Source organism: Melospiza georgiana, chromosome 3 (genome assembly GCF_028018845.1).
Source record: "Melospiza georgiana isolate bMelGeo1 chromosome 3, bMelGeo1.pri, whole genome shotgun sequence".
Lineage (NCBI taxonomy): Eukaryota > Metazoa > Chordata > Aves > Passeriformes > Passerellidae > Melospiza > Melospiza georgiana.
Window position 1 is genome coordinate 25,970,703 of NC_080432.1, and position 19,649 is coordinate 25,990,351.

The 19,649-nt window shown below is 45.6% G+C and overlaps 1 protein-coding gene across 2 annotated transcripts; it reads left to right on the forward strand.

The window, feature by feature from the left end:
• The first annotated feature begins 2,221 nt into the window (after positions 1 to 2,221).
• On the forward strand, positions 2,222 to 18,144 carry B3GNT2 (UDP-GlcNAc:betaGal beta-1,3-N-acetylglucosaminyltransferase 2). 2 transcript variants are annotated; one of them, XM_058020379.1, is made up of 2 exons: positions 2,222 to 2,347; positions 15,716 to 18,144. In XM_058020379.1, exon 2 carries the CDS (start codon positions 15,725 to 15,727, stop codon positions 16,916 to 16,918), a length of 1,194 nt encoding a protein of 397 aa, XP_057876362.1. In that variant the 5' UTR covers positions 2,222 to 2,347; positions 15,716 to 15,724; the 3' UTR covers positions 16,919 to 18,144. The 2 variants fall into 2 exon arrangements, with proteins under 2 accessions (XP_057876362.1, XP_057876363.1); XM_058020380.1 differs by lacking the exon at positions 2,222 to 2,347 and adding an exon at positions 2,694 to 2,783.
• Positions 18,145 to 19,649: the final 1,505 nt, after the last annotated feature.

Genomic DNA, 19,649 nt, shown 5'->3' on the forward strand with positions numbered 1-19,649 from the left:
AGCTTCAACGTGTTTTTCCAGGCTCCTCAGCACCCAGTGTCATGGGATACACTGCTCTAGTTGATTTTTGGCTTTTTGTTGTTATTTTTTTTTTTTACAGTTGATCTCATAACATATAATTATGAAATCTCCTGTGCAGTGGAGCCAAGCTCCTGGCTGCCAGACACTCAATTCTCCTCTCAAACCCTTGTGTTACTTTAATAGACAACGATGTTTGCCAATTTAGGGTAATTCCTCCCTTTGCTGTAATCTTCCCGCTCTGATGAAAAGGACAGCTTTACTCAAACGTGAAGCACATATATAAATATTTGAAGAGGGATGAAATATGCAACGTCCCTACCAATGCACTGTGAATGGGGACGTTCCTTCCAGACTCCCGAGTGAAGGTTTTAGAGCAGCTCCAAGAGACTTGCAGCAGCTTTCCTATTGGCATGCCATATTTGACACACAGAGTATGGGGAGCTGGGGATGTGCAGTGGGTACTGATGCTGCTTCCCAAACTGGTTGTGTTTAGGGCTGTGCACACCAGCTGCTGAATGCTGGTTGAAAATGAGTGCTGTAAAATGGAAGTGAACAACCTGTGTTTTCATGGATCACAGGGACATACTTACCCCTCCCTTTGCAATGAAAACAATTTTAAGTGGTTGTGCCAGGTGACATTGAGACAATTCCTTTGGTCGGGCCTCTCCTTATACTGGATTGAGAATGCAGGTGCTAAAAATAGGAACAAATGGCGTGTGTTCATTTTCATCCAGGGAAGGACGAAAAGCTGAGAGGTTCACAGTCTGTGGGAACTGTAAATCTGTCTGCTGGTTGCTATTGATCTGTCCACGATAAGATGTGCCCTCTTTGCTGCAGCAGCACACATTTCTATGTTTTATTCCAGTAAGCACCCCGGGTTCTTGAGAGTTTCCTTTGGTTTGTTTCCACTGGGACGTCTGGCTAGCATTTGTAGGCTCATCAACCTAGCAAGTAAGCAAACAACAACAACAAAAGAGGTTACTAATGAATGAGTCATGCACGATTCAGTATCACTGCGAGGCGAATTTCCAAAATCGGAAATTCTCATGAACTTCTTTACTAAGGGAAGCCTTGACAGCCTGAAAACCCCCTTTGCTTCTCCTCCCTGAACTCTCCAGCAAAATCTTTGAAGACTTCCACGAAAAGCTGAGCCAGGTGCAAGGAACAATGTTTCTTTGAAGAAGAAACATTAAAAAGTGATGTAGCACGGCGTTTCTCAGCAGAGCTGAGGGGTTTTCCCCTTTCACTTGAGGCCGTGTGGAAAAAACCACGAGGGGAAACTGTCCTGAGGGAATGGCCGGGGACCCGCGGCGTGTAGAGGGACACAGCACCCGGAGCTGGCTCAGGAGCCGGTGTCACCGGGGCTGGCTCAGGAGCCGGCTGGCACCGGGGCTGGCTCAGGAGCCGGCTGGCACTGCGGCCACCTTTAGGAGGAGGGTGCCCGGTGCGGGGCCGTTCCCACAGGGAGAGAGCAGCCCCTGGCCCGGCCGGAAGGCGGACAGGGCAAGGCAGCGGTGTCTGCCCCTTTCCTCTCGCTCCTCATGAACACAGACACCTTTCCTGCGGTAAATGCCTCCCAGTTCTACAGCCTGGGCTCGGAGGCGGCGGGCGAACGCCGTGTCCTGCCGGGTCGGGACCGCTCCAGGCCCGCCCGCCCGCGCGGTCCCCTCAGGGCGCGGCCGCCGCCAACCGCAGGGACGGCCCGGCGCGCGCGGGGACCCCCCGGACGCTGCCCCGCCCGGCCCTGCGGGGCGCGCGCCTCGCTCTCCGCCAACCCGCGGCGCCGGCGGCCGGGCGGGGGGCGGGGCCGGCGCGCGCCGCTCAGCGCCTCGCCCCCGCCCCCTGCGGCGCGCGGCGGCGCCGGGCGGGGAGGCGGGCGGGGCGCGCGCGCGGGGCTCCGCCACAGGGCAACAAGTGAGAGGCGCTGCCCGGCCGCGCCCCCGCCCCGCCGCCGCTCCGCCGCCCCCGCCGCCGCCGCCTCCGCCTCCTCGCCGCGGCCCGGGCTCCGCTCCGCCCGCCGCAGCCGCGCACCTCAGGCGCGGCCGGCCCTGAGGACACAGCGGCGGGGTGCGCGCCGTCCCGCGGGGACGGGGGACGAGCCCTTCCGCGGCCGCCTCGGCGCCGCCCGGGCATCGCCCTCAGGTGCGGAGTCCCCGCCTGCTGCGGGGGCCGGCGGAGCGGAGCCGCCAGGGCCGTGGTGGGGCGGCAGGCCGGGGCCGGGCGGTGGGAGCCCGCGGCGAGGGCAGCCCGCGGCCGGACAAAGCATGGTGGATGCGGAGGCGGCGGCAGCAAGAACCCCGGCGGAGCCCCGCGGCAGCCTGGCAAGGTACGGGCGGGGGGCTCGGCTGCCGCCCCCGCCAGCGCTGCCCCCGCGGGCCGGCGGGGATCGGCGCTGCCGGAGCGGCTGAGGAGGGACGGAGGGCGAAAAAACCCCGGGTTTTAACTTAATTTTTGCCTCCCGTGCTCGTCGTGCGGTCGTGAGGTTTTCCTTGCCCGTCGCCTCTCGGTTGTTTGCGTAGCGACCGCTGTGAGCTGGCGGCGCGGGGGCGAACGGCCGGAGGTGTGAATCGGGGGGTTTTGGGGCCGGGTTTTTCCCTTTCCCCGGCTGGGAGGGGACGGGCGGCGGCGGGGTGGGGTCACAGCACATGGGCGCGGAGTCCCTGCCCGGCAGCGCGGGCAGCCGGCACATGTTGCAGCCGGAGCGGCGGGAGAGAGGCGCAGTCTGCTGGGCAGGGATGAAACTCAGGCCAGCTCAGCCCACCGTATGTTTGTCCTCGCTTTTTAAATTTTTTCTTTAGGTTTTATTTTAGTTCGTTCGTGTAACCGTGGGGAGGCGGCGTTGGGGCTGCCGGAGCCGCGAGGTTTTTCCGGAGCGAGCCCGAGCCGTGGGGCTGCGGCAGTGCCGGGGCTCTGCAGTCGCTCCCGGCGGGAGGGGAGGGACAGAGCGGAGCGGGGACACTCGCGCCGCTCCTGGGGTCACCTCGCAGCCCGCTGCCACCCAGCGGGTTAATGATCAACATCCGCCTCGGGATCCTGGAGCCTGCAGTGCTGAAGCAGCGGCGCTAAACTATGGGCTTTGGCGCACCTGAAAGGGGAGAAAGCGGTGTTTTTGCTGGAGTTCGCCTCCTGAATATATGTACTCCTTCGCGAGGTGATGCTTTTTCCGTCAAACTTCCTGACGCATCCTGTGCCCCGTCAGGAGGGGACTTCAGGTTACTCGCAGGGATTGTGGCTAAACTGCAGCTCGCGACTCATTCGTCATCCCGCAAAAATTTGTGGTGAAAGTTACTTGAGTAACCCTTTAATCCGGCTTCCCAAAATGCTCAGTGCTGTTGGGGTTGATTATTAAATACTCATGGTTAGTTTTAACCATGCAAAATAAGAGCTTACGTGGTTTGGTTGTTTTTTTTTTTTTTTTTTTTTTTTTTTTCCTTGTGGGGTTTTCTCCTTCCCTCCCTCCTTCCCTCCTTTTTTTTTTTTTTTTTTTTTTTTTTTTTAAATTTTAATACATTTTGGACAGAAAGACTCGGTTTGGGCACAGAAGAAGTTTAGTCTAGCCGTAGAAAGATGCGTGCACAAAATTACATGCTGGACATGTCATCTGCGAGTTATTGAGGAAACATGATTATAGCGTTGTCCTTTGAGGGAATTTCTGGTAAATTATTGTTCACCGTCTTACAGAGAGAGACAGCCCGGCATCCAGCTCCCTTCCCAAGCTGCTCGAAGCCGTTTCGTGTTCTTGTTGCAGTTCCGCTTTGGCGGCAGGCTCGGGTGCTGTCACCGAGGGTGGGGCGGGGGCGGCCGGTGGCACTCGGGTGAGCGGCACGCTCGGGGCTCGGTTCGGATGGGAGCCCACGCTGCTGGCACAGGCTGCCCTGCCGCCCGGGAACCAGCTGTGCTGCCTGAGAAACCACCCGAGGAGCTCAGTGAGCGCTGAGCTGTTACGAAATGCATGGAGGAAACGGAACGGAGAATCAGCTTTTCTCATTCGGCAGATCTAATTTGTAATGGTTTGGTTTTCTTCTTTTTCCTTTTTTTTTTTTTTTTTTTTTTCTTGCCGGGGCTGTAAACAACTCGAGAAGACAGGTATCTTTAAAAAACCAACACTGCTGTGGAGGTGGATTAAAATACAGAATCTCTGTCTTGTACCTAAAAATGTAATATTGTCAGACAGAGTCAAAGTATTTTGGCTTAAAAGAAACCCTGGTTTTGCTGCTGGCTTTGAACGTGTGACTTTCTACAGGAGATGTTGTGCAGTACCGAGCTGTATGGCTGTAGGGAACCTACGGAGAGAGCATAAAAAAGTAGAATGGATTTAAAGTAATTCTGTCACCTTGTCACCTGTAAGGGGGTTTGCTTGGATTTGTGCTCATTTCTTTTCCCCACGATGAGGAAAATGCAGCAAGGTAGCACGGCTGAAGGGACTTGTTTTGAAGGTCATGCTTTAGATGGCTGGGAGTGCTAGCTGGCTGCCTGATGCCCTGTTTCATAATAGGTAAAGCTCACTAATCTCCCCAGAGCTTGTTCCTAACCAACACACTGTCACTGGTAGTCAAAATAATTATTATTATTGCCTGGAAGCTGATCCTGAATTTTTAAAAATACTTCTGAGTAACGAAGATGCTGCTGAGGAGATCAGTGGAGCAGTGCTGTTTGCTCAGAGAGAAAGCAGCATTTGATGAGAAATGAGAGTGGATAAAAGTGTGAGTTGTATTCTGTGCTGGCAAATCTGGGCAATTGTCTGTATGAATAAGTCACAGAGTATATAGAGGGGGAGGAAAAAAACAGGATTTAAGTCGTCATCTTCTTGCCTGCCCTGGCAAAGATTCCTTGGAGAACCAAGGCTCTCGGAGGAGTGCTGCTCCATGGCGACTTGTGAGTGCCGAGACTCCGAGGAATTGTCATTTTACTGCCACCTGGTGCAGCTACATTCACAGTGGATCCGGCTTTGTTTTTCCTGTTGGCTGTGTAATTCCACTTGAAAGAGGGAAGAATGGTAGTGACAAAAGGCTGTGTCAGTGCCGATCGTGTTTGCAACATAGGATGTGATCGTGTCTCCCGCCACGGCCGATATTGTCATTGTCACAGCAGCCAGGAAACAGGGCTGGCTTCTCATCGGTGCACTTGACCAACACCTGGATGGTCATATTGCTCCAAATTAACCAGAGGACAGGAAATAATTAAACAGTATCAATTCCAATCCTCAACCAAGCTCTTTGGTACCTTGTTCTTTCTCCGCAGATCACTGAATTTTTGACAAATGTGTCAGATGGTCTTGCAAAATCTTGACTTCAGGCGGGTTGTGAAACTTCTCAGAGCTGGTTACTTGGTGGACTTTTCCTGTGTGCTGTCAGACTTGTGCCTTGTGCTGCCAAGTGACTAAAGCAGCTCTGCTGGAAATGCACCAGGCTGACATTCCAGATCTTCGTCTTTTACTGGATTTGGTTAAGTTTCCTGCAGTATCAAAACCATAAATTGCTTCTTTTTGAAGAATTTGCAGTCTGCATAGTAGAAGCTGGGAGGTTTCTTGTAGGTAGAGCCTAAAGTATGTAATTCTCCAGCTTGCCAAGACAGGGTGGATGGAAGATATGGGCAGGAGTGAACTTTTTCTGTAAAATGCACAGAATATAGAAAAACCACATATTTCATAAAAATATTAAGAACTTCTTGTTTTCATGTTAATGTTTCTTGAAGGGCCCTCTCACAGGTTGTTGGTTTGGGATTCTTTCCTTAGTATATCTCTTTATTACATTTTCTACTACTCTATGGTAGAAATGCAGCAGTAATTTTGAAGCAAATAGGATGAATTTCCTTTTTAAATTCAAACTTAAAAGTTTGGTTTTTTTTTTTCAGGTATATGCAATATTAGTCCCTAACACATTTTTAACCAGAATGTTAACAGTTAATTTAGGAAGAAGGTTGGGTCATTGGGTGCATGTGCAGTCATGGGATTAGTGTTTGATGTTTCTGGTGTGTCATGGGCTGTGTTCATGTGAGTGCTTATTATGGAATCATAGTTGGAGCAGGGATCCCCACAGGGATCATTGGAGTCCTGCACGGGACAGTGCTTCATGTGGTTTGGAGAAGAATGTGTGCCTGTGAGTGCGGTTCACAAGAATTCCTAATGTGTTATCCCTGTTCTGCCATGTCCTGACCCCACAGAGATATATTTAGATGTTTTTATCAGTTCACTGTTGTATCCCTTTATGTAAGCAAGCACCCTTTGTGTGCTCAAAAAAAGCAAAAAAAGAAAGAAAATATGGTGATGAAATACCGGCTCTTCCTGTCGTTTTAGCACAGAGTGAAGAAGTCACTGACCAAAAGTTGTGGAATAAATGTCAGACCTGTCCAGTCACATTTTGCTTTTACATAGGAAGCACCGACAGGTACCTGGGACTCGACCCTGCTCTTTGCCTGTATCTTCCTCCTCATTTCCTTGAGCCTTTTAGGATTTCAAAAGTGCCTAAGTATAAACCTCCCCCAGTTTCCAGCTCGCGTAAAACCCGGTGAAAGACTGGATCATTAAACTGTCTTGTGATGAACTGTGCAGAAGAATGATTGAATTGGTGCCTCGTGAGAGGCAATTAGCATTTAAGTAAGGAAAAGAATTCCTGTGTGTGATGGGTGCGGTGCTGAGAGTTTTCATGGGAGAATTGATGAAACAGTTTCCATCAGCAGTTGGTTAAGAAAGCTTTGTTTAGGAGAAATACAGCAAAGAATCGAAAAGCATTTAATTTGGAGACAGTTTTGTTCGTCTTTGAAAATAACTTCTGAAATTTAGCAGCTGCTTCATCTTAAGCACACTCAGAAGAGTTAGTCTTGAGAGTGAATTGACCAAATCCCTTCAGCTGTAAGCCAGCTATCTGGATCAAATGAGCAAGAAATCTTGACTTGTGGCTGGGAATGACTAATTCCCCCATAAAAGGGTAATTCCCCGAGGCTCAGTGCTTTATGAAGCGGCAGACGACGTGAGTATCGCTGTGGGATTTACAGGAGAGCTCACGGTGTGCTTGAAGGTTTGTGTGCCCCCCGAGGTGGGGAGCTGTGTGCTGGATCCCGGGAGCATGTTTCTGTATCCCGGAGCACTTGGGGGGCTGGAGCAGTGCCTGTGCTCGCAGCCGTGTGCTGGTGTAGCTGTTCATGCAGCTGGGCGGTGAACTGAATTGAGGAAATAAGCGAGTTGAGAAATAACCTCTTCTGTTTGCTTGTCTTCAGGGTTATACATAGTGTAACACAGTGAGCCACGTAAATATAGGAATTCATGGCCTGGGAAAGGGTGGAATCCTTTTAACTGAGTTTAAGGAGAGCTGCTGCTGAATGCCCGACTGAATCCTGAATGTAGTGCTGGTTTATCTCACTTGAGCAATTCTATTTTTCAGTCTGGTATTTGAAAGTTAGACACTGCTGTCTTTGGGATGGAAATTGTTGTTGCAAACTTATTGTTGATCTGCTTTTGAATAAAAACAATTAAAATCCGTGCAGAGCAGCCCTAAGTTGATTCTCAAACCACTCTCAAGCTTTGTGGATGCTCACTTTGGTGTGCAGGTAACAGGTACAGAAGGTGCTACTGGGATGTAGAAGTTTCTAATCGGGTTAGATGCTTATCTGCTGTTAACAAAACCGGAGTTAGCTGCCTAGCCGGCTTAAAGATCCTTTACAAAATCCTCCTGATACTTATATGCATCTTTAGCTGCCTAAAGCTGCTGGAGAAATTGTTCCCTTTTCCATAAACTTGGTAGGCTGGAACGAGATCTGTATCTTAGGTTTTACAGCTTTGAAGGAAGACAATGAACTTCTCTGATTACAACTCCACTGATTTTTCTGAACTTTAAATGAATTATTCAGAAAGATTAAGAACTTTTCCTGTAAATGTTAATTACACCTGAAACCAAACCCACTTGAAGGCAAAAGTATTTTTCACGTATTTGCATTTTAAAATAGTAGGTTTTGCATTCTTCAATGCGTGTTTAGCTCCACACGGTACTGTAGGTTCAGAGGCAGATCCCAGAATTCTGAGATGAATATTCTCAGTATGAATTTGGTTTGGATTTACTTCTGAGTAACCACATAGCACTGGCAGGAAATATGGCTGGGAATTTTACCCTCCCAGTTGTGTATCCCATCACACAAAGGCAGCAGTTTGGGGAAGTTAAATTGAAACCCAGCGTTTATTTTTAACCCCAAAGGACAGTGGTAACCAGGGGTAGGTGCTGACTTCATCAGCTGTTCCAAGTTACACTGCTCCTGTTTTTGAAACAGTTTTTAGTAGTGTGTTTTGTGTCTACGGTGGGCAGGAGACAGAGCAGAGGTAGAATTTTGATGGCCTGAGGTATGGTGCTTGAAGGATGGTTTTTTTAGTTGACTAAATAATGATTGCTCTCTGTGCAGACATAAAGGTGGTTGGAATATAGTTAAGGCAGGATTAATTACTGGTTTTATCTTTAAACTGGAAAAGATCAGGAGCAGATGAGTTGTCCTGTTTGTGGAAATCATGGTTATCTGCATTTTGCATAGGTTTCTAAATGATGAGTTGTATTTCAAATACAGCACAAAAGTAAGAAGTAAGAGAGTGTCTGTCCTGCAGACTTCCTCTTTTTAAATGCCTGCTGAAAGCATCAGTCAGGTTTGCAGTGTGTTATATCCATTCTTTCTCACCAGAACTAGCACTGATCCAAGCACGGGGTGTCTGCCAGGAATGTGCTTCCTTATCCACTTCCTTGGCTTTCTAGTAATTATGGGCTGATAAGGTGCAGCTGAAAGGAACGCCAGGGCAAACAGCAGGTGTGGGTGGGTCACGCTGGGCCGGTCACTGCCCCTGACCTGGGTACAGAAAGTGCCAGAGAAATTGGGGCCCGGGGTGCACTCTGTGGTGGAATGGGTGGCTCTGGCTCTCTGTGCTCTGGGGCAGCAGTGCTGGTTGTGTCGGGCCCTGCCCGAGGGAGCTCTGGATGAAGGTGGGAAGCAGCAGCAGCAGTGTGCTGGTCCATGAACGCTGAGGCTGGTGACAGTGGGAATATGGCTGGATGAAGGTGGGAAGCAGCAGCAGTGTGCTGGTCCATGACAGCTGGGCTCTGCTGTGGCCTGGCCTGTGCGAGCCTTCCCGTTCTCCTGCCCCACTCCTGGTGTTTGTGCAGCACATCAGTGGGTGATGGGAGCTGGCTGAACCCTAATTGCTGCTTTGTTGTCGGCTCTTTATCGTCCTCCAGCTAGCTGAAATGATTCACCACAATCAAATCAGTGCAAAGGTAAATGGGACTGTGCAGCTTATGTATGCAGGGGAAGGAATAAATTACAGGAATGAGTCAGCTATGACTGAAACTGTTTTAAACTGCCATGGAACTGTGCTCCCCAACTTCTAATTGATGTGATGAATGACAATTAATTTTGTTCCAAGAAATATTTCTCTGCTGACACTTGGTTAAACCCCTTCTCTTGATTCTTTATAATTTACTGTTCGTTCAAGCTGATGCCTGTCAAGTGAAAACTAAAATTCTTCTTAAAGCAGAAGCTGGCAGCTCTGGGTTATTCATAACAAATTTACAACGTCATCATTCTCAAGCTTGAACTGACCTTAGAATGACACAGGAATTTTCTGCATTAACCAATTGGGAAAAATAGGTCATATCTGCTACCACAGGCCCTCAACTACTGGCATATTAAACTTTATTATTCATTTTTATAGTGAGTTGAGATATTGCACTTGATTGTCAGTGTGAAATCTAAATTACTGGAAAAAAAACAAGACCAACAACCCAAACTATTTTTACTGTTAAACAAAGAAACCAAACCTTTTTTATCACAAGTCTTTTGTTAGTTAGGGTTTAGGGTTTTTTTATGAGCAGTTAGGAACACCTTCACAGGTGTCTAGTGTGGCTGCAGGCATGCCAGTGCAGAATGGTGATGTTAGCATGATGCACTAATTTATTGAGACACTGCCATTGTTTAAATTGACTTCTGGAGGTGTGGTGTACATGTGCAGCTACATTGCTTGTTCATCCCTGTGGAAAACCATGACCAAACTCAAGTAGTCTCTACCAGTAGAAAAACTGGAATATCCATTAAACCCAGGATTGAGTTTACAGAATATTTTTCATAATGGCCTTTTCTTGCATATGCCTTGATCATCTATAGAAACACAAGAATTCAAATATGCAACTGAACGTTCAGCCAATCCAAGGATTTAATTTTAACAGGTTAAAAAAATATTTATGTATAACTTGCAGTGAATTCAGTAGGTGCACCATATTTAAATATTTTCTCAACCAAATCCAGAGCTTTTGTGAGAGACACCTGCAAATAAGTTAAAATACAGACAGGGTTGGGATAATCTGATGATTTACTGGTAGCTTACTTATTTTAAAATGACTGAAAAAATAGATTACACTGGTTGAAGGTTTGGAGATTTCAGCAGTTTGGTTTGGGGTTGGAAGAGTTCAATTAGAGACAGTGGTGAGCCAATGGTATCTCTTCCTTCTCTAAGTGTTCTGTCAAGCAGGAATTTCATGGAGGGTGATTTTAAAGAAGTTAAAAGTAAGTTTTTACTGTTGAATGACTTTGTAAAGATAACTTGATGCAAAGATGACCCTGCAAACTCTGTGGGTGTTGTTGCAGTATTTCTAAGCACCAATATAAAGCCAACAAAGCTTCTGTTTAATAGATGTTATTTTAAATAGCACACCTTAAAAGGCAATGTTCTGGTAGCTTCTCTTTTCTGCTGAAGGAACTAGGGGTAGGGGAAGACCTGATATTAGTCCAGATGGTTTAAGGAAACATAGTAAAACTTACTGTGAAGATTCTGGAATTCTGCTCCTCAGAACTTAGCATTCAGCAGTAAATGAAAGAACTCTTCAGTCTTTTAATAGCACAGTTGAAAGCTGACATAGCTGACATCAGTAGTGTGGGGCACAAATCAAGTAGGTATTAGAGAGAGGGAGTTTGAGGTTTTTATGAAGCTTTCACGAACCTGAATGCAGTCGGGATTTCCCCACCGCTTTGTAGCAGCTTGTGACGAGTTAACTTCTGGAGATTGACCAGAATGTGACCGCTGTGAGCAATGCGAGTTATCTGATCGCTTGGAGAAGCAAGACTGGGACAACAAAACCCTGCTGTGTGCGGGTGGTGGCAGCGTGAGAGATGTGAGGGCAGTGCTCCCAGAGCCCACAGAGCTGTCTGCCCTGCTCCTGCAGCAGCTGCCCTCAGCCAGCACCTGGCCGGCTTGTGGGATGGTGCTCTCACCTAATGAAGGCTGACTGGCTCGGGGAGCCGGTGCAGGAATGTGGTCACTCGTGGCTGGGGCTGGAGAGGAGCCCTGCTGGAACATGTTCCCTCTGCTCCATTGTGGCTGTGACGTGGATGAGCTCAGAGCCTGCAAGTGCAGTCTTGCTCTGAGAGCCGTCCCTTGTGTGGGGTGCTCGATGACTTCTCAGTCTTTGTGCAGAACGGCTTACACCTCATACCAAAATCCACTGATCTATAACTCCAAAAAAAAAAAAAATCTCCACTTAATTTTAAAAGAGCTAAATTAAAGTACTAAATTATTTCTTTTTGTTGTCGTTACTGTCGTATCAAAAATGACCAGCTACAAGGGGAAGGGCTGACTGATGAAAGTTCATCGTGTAGCTTGTATGGTGAATGTATATAGAGAAAATAATGTCATACATTTAAAATTATTAATTAGTGCTTTCTGAGGGTTCCTCGCTTGTGTGGTAATAGAATAGTGAGTCATTGCAAGTTCTTGGTGTGGGGAAAAGTTGAGGAACCAGGATAATTCACAGAAGTTGAAAATAGAGAGTGATTCAAAAAAATGCTTGGACAAAGTCAGACTAGGTTCAATTACATAAGTAAACATTGCTCAAATGCAAGTCTGGCCCTCTAAAACCTTATTACAGAAATCCAGAGGAGCACTACTAGAGAAATGCCTCACTACCATTGGTTCTCTTGGATTTGTATGTGGGGGTGTTGGTTTTATTTGGTGTTACTTCTGAGGGGTTTTTAAACAAAAATGTGCTGAAGATAACTAGTGGGAGACAAAACGTGACGTTACTTTGGCCTTTATTCAAACTCTTTTTAGTTCTTTATGCCTTGGGCTGTGTTTTAGGAAAATCTGTGCATATCCTTCCCTAGTCTTGCTATATTTACTTGGATCTTGAAATTCCATGCCTGAGTTTCACTGGTGTCCTTTGGTATTAAAACACTGGAAGATTAGAATTTTTCCCAAAGCTAAATAATATGCTCAAAGATGTCTCAAAGCAGGTATATGCAAATAATTAAAAATAATGTTAAAACAAACATCAGCTGCTCTGAATTTCAGTGCGGTTGCTCATGCTCTGAGTGCATGCTGCCATCGTGGTTACTTTGCTGCAGCTGGAACATTGTTTCAGGCTCTTGGTTGGAGAACACAGAAAACATTGACTGTTTCCAGGGGTAACCTTCTGATTCTGCAGAAGGGCAACGCAGATATCTGTTCAACATTCTCCTGTTCTTAAGGTTTTCTTAATTGCTGTCCTATGAAAGGGAATCTGTGTAATTCTGAGGGGGAAAAGAGCTTTGATGGTGTGCAGTTAGAAAATAAACAGCGTTCAAGTTCTTTACAGCTGGAAAAAGCACAGGCTCGTTACCACAGCCCGGGGCTCTCAGCATCATCTCACTCCAAAACTGCTCTTGCTCAGTCCAGAAATCTCTTGACTCAGTGAACAGAGCTGAGCTGTTAGACAACTGATTCATCTCACAGGAGGTTTAGAAGGACTCCATATGGCTTGTGATGTGTTAAGTAGCTAAACCAGTTCATTTCAGAAGCAGCAGTGTCACTACTGCACGTGCTGTTGCTGGAACTGTCAGAAGTGGTGCTGCGTGTGCAGCTGCTGCAAGGGATATCAGGCCCTAAACTGAAGTTATATGGGAACATCCAAGTCTGCCCAGTTACAGTCTCTGCAGAGAGAGAAGGTGGTGATGTCTGATGGATACCTGAATTGCAGCTTGGCTTTGCCAGATTCCTGCTAGTTTAGTCCTGGACCAGTGGGGTGGTAGGTGTGATATCTGCAGGACGTAGGGATTATCTTATCTTTTGTCAGCCCCAGTAAGTAAATGGGCTTGTTATGCTTGGGTTTGGCAGGCAGATAATGTGGATGTGGTACTCAGCCCACTTAGAAAATACAGCCTAACTCCTGCCCTCAGAAAGGTATTTACAGTGAAAGGCCATGGCTTCTGTCAGACTCCAAGGAGGTGGAAAAGTTGGGTGTTTTACCTTGGGCATTTACATCAGATGATTAGATTGGTTCAGCTGCTTGTGGATCCACAGCCTGGAACAGGGTAGAGGCTGTGAGTATTTGCTTGTGGTGGTGTCACCATTTACTGTGCTGTGTGAGATGGAACCACTGTCACCATTTACTGTCCTCTGTGAGATGGAACCACTGTCACCTCACCACACTTGTACTTTTTCTGCTGAAAAGCTCCACCAAGCCCAACAGTAAATGGGGATTTTTCTGCCCAGGATCCCTGTCTCATTTGCTGCAGGGGATTGCAGTCATAGTCGACTGAAGGATTTTTAAGTGCTTGAAATAAATTCTTTGTAAATGGTGTTTCATTGTGTCAGAAGAGTCTCAGGTCAAGTATCCAGATGCCTTAGAGGTGTTGAATACTCTCAGCTTGGTAAGCTGGGGGCTGTGACAGCTGAGCTGTGTGGTGCTGCATGTCCTGGAGAATCAAGCTTTGACTGAGCTCTTGTTTGTTGGCTGTGCCTAGGAGGGAGCAGTCACCCTGCTGTCTCTGGGGTCCCGGGATCATAGGTCAGATACCCCCTCATTTGTTGCTTAGTGGGAAATGCTGTTGAGGACAGGGCAGAGAAGCCCTGATGTTCATGCTGAGCTCTGTGGAACAGCACAAAACAAGGGACTGCTCCTTCTCCAGTATTTTTGTGTCTAGTGAAAGATAAATTTAGAAAACTAGTTTATTTATCTGGTTTAAGTGGCAGCTAAAGAGGAGGATGAAGTTTCTTTGAAGTCTATGTGACCAAACCCAGGGCTTTCTGAACAGTTCAGCTGTTTATCTTGAATGATGGCACTGACCACGAGTATGGTTTTGTCTTTGAGGTATAGAGGAAAACTAGTTTAAAATTAGAACAGAAACTTCATAGCTGACTGAGAGTAGAATATGAAATAAAGTAGATCTGGCCTGAGCCTATACACAGATAAATATGCAGATGATACTTGAGGAAGCACAGGCACTTTTCTGAGAGACCGTGTTTTCTAGGATTTGGATTTGGATTTCAGTTCCAGAAAAACACCCACACACCCTCTTTTGGATTTAATAATGGTTATGGGTAAATAAGAGAAAAAAGATTACTGATTATTTACTTGCTGCTTTCTTCCTAAATTTTTAGAAGTTCAGTGTTTAACTTGTTGAGGAGTAAAACAAAGTGAGACTGATGAAACCATAGGAGACCAAGGGTCAGTGTAGTTCAGGTGTCTGGGAATGGCTGGAAAAAAGAAAACAGCAGCAAGTACAAGGTGTACTTCTCAGTCTGCCTCCCTGTCTGCTGTTGCTCTGTGACCTCAGGGCCTGAGGCACTGCTCACAGCTGGGCTTCCAGCAGTCAGTGCAAATCCTTTATTGCATTAGGTTTTTCTGATCTTCCAATAATCATTTATATTCCTGGCACATGAAAGTGTCTTTGACAGTGAGTTCTGTATGTGACTTCAGCATAGTCCTTGTAACCTTCTTATTCATTCTGAATTATTTGTGGAGCTTGTACACTGGTGTACCCTGGGGCTAGTAAACAGTTTGGTAGGCACTGCTCTAGAGGAACAGACTGTTTCCATGGTGTGTGCATTGTACCTGCATTCTGTCAGCTGTGGAAGAAAGAGGGATTGATCCATTTTCTCCCCCAGTAAAGACTGAAAGTGGATCATGGAACTTTTCATATGACAGATATACACATGCTGTTCCAAGTCTTGCACATATGGGAGACCTCTCCTTTTTATTTCTTTTCAGGGTTTTTTCCTTCCTAGTAATAATTACACTTCTACTTTAATTCTACACTTCTACTTTACTGTTTGAATTCCTTTTTGCCAGTTGGAAGGGGAAAAAAATTCCAAGTTCTTGTTCTCTTCTGTCTGAATATCAGCAATGCAGCTGGCAAGTTTTGTCAGCCTTTCTTCCAAGGAGCAGCCAAGTGAAATTGTCAGAAACTGATTGTGTGCTTTAAAACTTGGCTCTGCCCCTTAGGTAGTTGGAAGGTGTGAGAGTGCAAGTATAAAAGCTTGAAACCTAATTTAAAAATAACTGACCTTATCATATAGCAATTTATTCTATACCCTTCAGCTCACCTTACTAGCAAAAAAAAAAAAAGTTTCTCAGTCTGCCAAGCCGAGGGCTCAGATTCTAATTATTATACAGTCAAATGTTTAAAGGGGATCTAAATGAGAAGCAGAAACTGCTGGCTAATTTAGACTCACCATGAAAAGCTGTGTAACTTTCCTAAGCTGCAAATGGAAACTTCACATTTGTACCGCTTGGTGATGAAACCCCAAACCATATGTGTGTGTATTAGAGACAGATCAGCCTTTGCTTCTTTGGGGGTGTGGGTAACCTTGGTTTTTAGGCTACTAACTTGCATTTGAAAGTAGTTTGCATTTTTAATGAGATCAAGAACTTGCTGTGAAGAAAGCTAAAAATCTTTTTTTTGCATTTATTTCTAGATATGAGAAATGAGTGTTGGACGCAGAAGATTAAAGCTGCTGGGAATTCTGATGATGGTAAACATTTTTATTTATGTGATTGTGGAAGTCTCGAGGAGCGGCAGCCAAGACAAGAATGCAAAAGGCCGTGTTGTTATACCACGTAGCAAATTCTGGAGGAAATACACTCCTCACAAAGCTTATTGGAACAAACAGCAACAGAAGCTTGAGCTGCTCTACAACCCTATTCTGTCCTTGCTTTCCAATATGACTGTGGAAGAGAACTTGGTTTCTAACCTGAGTGTCCTCAATTCCTGTGACCCTGACCCCTTGGTGCACTCAGAGGTTAGTGACTTTGCAAACTTGCCAGACAGATTCAAAGACTTCCTCCTCTATTTGAGGTGTAGAAATTACTCATTGCTAATGGATCAGCCAAACAAGTGTGAACAGAAACCTTTCCTGCTGCTGGCTATTAAGTCACTTATACCCCATTTTGATAGAAGACAAGCAATTAGGGAATCCTGGGGCAAGGAAATAGAATCAGGGGATGTGATAGTCAGAAGGGTCTTCTTACTAGGGCAGACCCCACCAGAGGATCATTTTCCTGACCTTTCACACATGATTAAATTTGAGAGTGACACGCACCATGACATTCTCCTCTGGAACTACAGAGACACTTTCTTCAATCTGACTCTGAAAGAGGTGCTGTTTCTGAAGTGGGTCAGCAGTAGCTGCGCAAATGTCCAGTTTATTTTTAAGGGTGATGATGATGTTTTTGTGAATACCAATCAGATCCTGGATTACTTGAAGAGCTTAACAAAGGAAAAAGCCAAAGACTTATTTATAGGTGACGTGATCAAAGATGCTGGACCTCACAGAGAGAAAAAGTTGAAGTACTACATCCCAGAGAGCGTTTATGAAGGTTCGTACCCGCCGTACGCAGGAGGCGGTGGCTTCCTGTACTCTGGGGATCTGGCACTGAGACTGAATAATGCATCTGAGCAGGTACTCCTCTACCCCATCGATGATGTTTATACTGGAATGTGCCTTCAGAAGCTTGGGCTTGCTCCGGAAAAACACAAAGGCTTCAAAACATTTGATATCGAAGAGAAATACAGAAATAACATCTGTTCCTACACAAACTTAATGTTAGTGCATAGTAGAAAACCTCAAGAAATGATTAAGATTTGGACGCGCTTGCAAGACCCACATTTACGTTGTTAAAGTAATGTGCATAAGTGTCTTAAGTCTGAAAAACTTGGCAAGTTTGGATCACTGAAGCTCTGTTTAATAGTTGAATTTTTGCTGTAAACTTTTCCCTGTACTTCTGAAATCGAGAGTAATACTAAAATTTGAAGGGATGCCTTGAAGACTTGGTCCTGACTTTTCCACTGGTGGTCCTGGTGGTCGTTATGTTTCAATATTGGTCTTAATTTTAAAAAAGACTTGGAGGCTATAACTAGCTGTCAGTGACTGGTTAGCTGTACTGGAAACAGGGATTGCCTACCACAATGCATCTTTGATCAATTGTGATGGTGGAAAATAATTTTCCCTTGAGTGGTGTTTGTGTGTGGAAACCACTGTAAATTGACAATACACAAATTGGGGGAATGCAGTTTTACTTTTAGATGTGCGACGGTTACAAGACTTCAAATTTTGGTTTTTTAAATTTTATTTACAGCTTTCAGTTCTTTTGCACCCTGGAACAGTATTTTTTTTCCTTCGCTTATGATCCTTTGTGCAAAGTATATGTGTGTCTGAAGGATTTACCCTTTTATTAGATGAAGCTTTTTTTTTTTTTACAAAACCCCCCATAATTCTGCTTGAAATGCCCCCTAAGAGCTAAATGTGTAAGGAAAAAGATGAGGCTTTTTCATGGCTGGGCAGGTAGGGCTGCCCTGCCTCAAGCCTACATACTGAAGCTGACTCATTGCTCATGTTATCTGTGTGGAAAGCTACTCTGGTCAATCCTTGTTTTCTGTTTGGGCACTAAACGTGATCAGGTAGCTTGATTTGCTGGAAATGACTGAAATTGCACATTGCTTCTCGAGAGCGTGGCTCGGGTCTCCTGTAAAGCGACGGTGAATCCAGAATTGTGCACATCCCAAGAGTTTCGAACTCCAAACCAAACTGAAGTTTGCATGAAGCCTCATGTAGAGTTCCATGTGTCCTCGAAACTCAGATCTTCTCTATTTCCACATCTTGCTTAGGAGAATTACTCTAAATAGTGGTCGCTTTCTTTGTATATGTAGAAGTGCCTGTCTATTTATTGTTCAGATTGAAGACCAAAACATTTTCTTAAATATATTTTGTGTAACATTTTATTTGTATAGTGTTGTCACTCGGATATTTAAATAGAGCATGATATTTTAAATCTGAGATGTGTAACGTGGTAAATAAAGCTAATTGTTATTTTTGAACTTGAAAAATAAAATGTGATTTAAATATTTCTGGTAATGCTTCATGTTGACTTGTAGAGGAGTTGCACTCTACATTTCAAGAGTTCAGAAACAAAAGGTTTAATTTGACTGATTTCTCTAAGCTCGTGTAGCAGACTATCAAGAAAATGTCACAGCTGTACCAATATTTATTAGGTGCTGGAATAGATGGACAACTCTGGTGAAAGCAAGGGTGACATAAGTGCCTTGGGACAAACAGTAAGTACAGAAATAATTGCCTGTACAATACCATTGCTGGTGCAATTGAAAGGAGTCAAGGAGTGGATTGAATAGCTGGCACTTAAATTTTTGATTGAAACAACTTGGCAGCAACAGCTCTTTTTTGCTTTTTCACCAGCTTTCTTTCTCCTTCGTATACCTGGAAAAAATGGGGTGCTTTATTTGTCCAGGGAGAGGGGTGAGGTGTTTTGGTCTTCCACATCTTTGTTCTGTAGTTGATCATGTTGACCCCAGCATGGATAAAAGACAGGCTGTGCTCTGGTGTTGTGCTGTGAGGTTTGACTCTTTGCTTTGTCATTCCTCATGGGAAGTGACACCTTTCTGAAAGAGCTGCAGGTTTTACATGAATTACTTCCTGCTCTGTTTCTTTAAATATTCATGATTTGGGCCAAGTGAGAGAAAATAAGTTATGCTGATGGTGAGAGATGCAAGGGTAGTGTTAAGTCTTGGTGTGGGGGAAGGAGGAAGGGGGAGAGAGAAAAGGTGAGGCAGAGATGAAGAGGAGGGTGCTAGGGGAGAGTGGAGACTGGAGAGGAAAGAGAGGCAGGTACAAGTGAGCACTGAATAAAACTGCTGAGGTCTGTGGGAGGATCAAACACAAACAGGAGGATTGCAGCAAAAAGAGGGATAGGGAAAGAGCCCAGGAATTAAATCGTGTGAGTAAGATAGGGTGGAGTGCACATGGGATGTTAAGTGAAACGGGTGTGATTGGTGGAGTGCCAGCATTAATTATTTAATTTATACCTTTCCTGGCAACCATGAGGTAAAAACCAGGTCTCTTGCGTGGGACATGCCTGATAATAAGGAAAAACAGGCTGAGTGGCACCTGGGGAGGAGAAATGCTGTGAGAAAGCATTTCCCCAATTTCCCCACCCTCAGAAGGGACAGGAGAAGGGGCAGAGGACAAGGCTGAGCAGGTGGTGCTGGGGGAGAAATCTGACAGACCACTTTTGTTTACTCCAAGTGTGAGGGAGCACTGGTGAATGTGCCTGCTCCACTCCCACGGAGAAAGAGTTGTCTTGGCAAATAATTGGGAGTGTGTGGAGTGAGTGAAGAGTAAGGGGAATAAATAACAGAGATAAAGGAAGAGAATGCATCCAAAAGCACGATGGGAATGGGATCTGGACACAGAAGGTGAAAAGTCCTTAAAAAGTATGTGCAACGACCTATAACTGCTGCATTCTACTGCATCTTTCTTAAATGCTGTTAAATACTTAAATTTTGGTTGCATTATTTTTTAATTTAAGGGAAGGAGTCTACTAAGATGAAGGCATGAG

Bases quoted from the DNA above. Each gene is read 5' to 3' on its own strand.
- B3GNT2 (XM_058020379.1), top strand. From the start codon at position 15,725: ATGAGTGTTGGACGCAGAAGATTAAAGCTGCTGGGAATTCTGATGATG.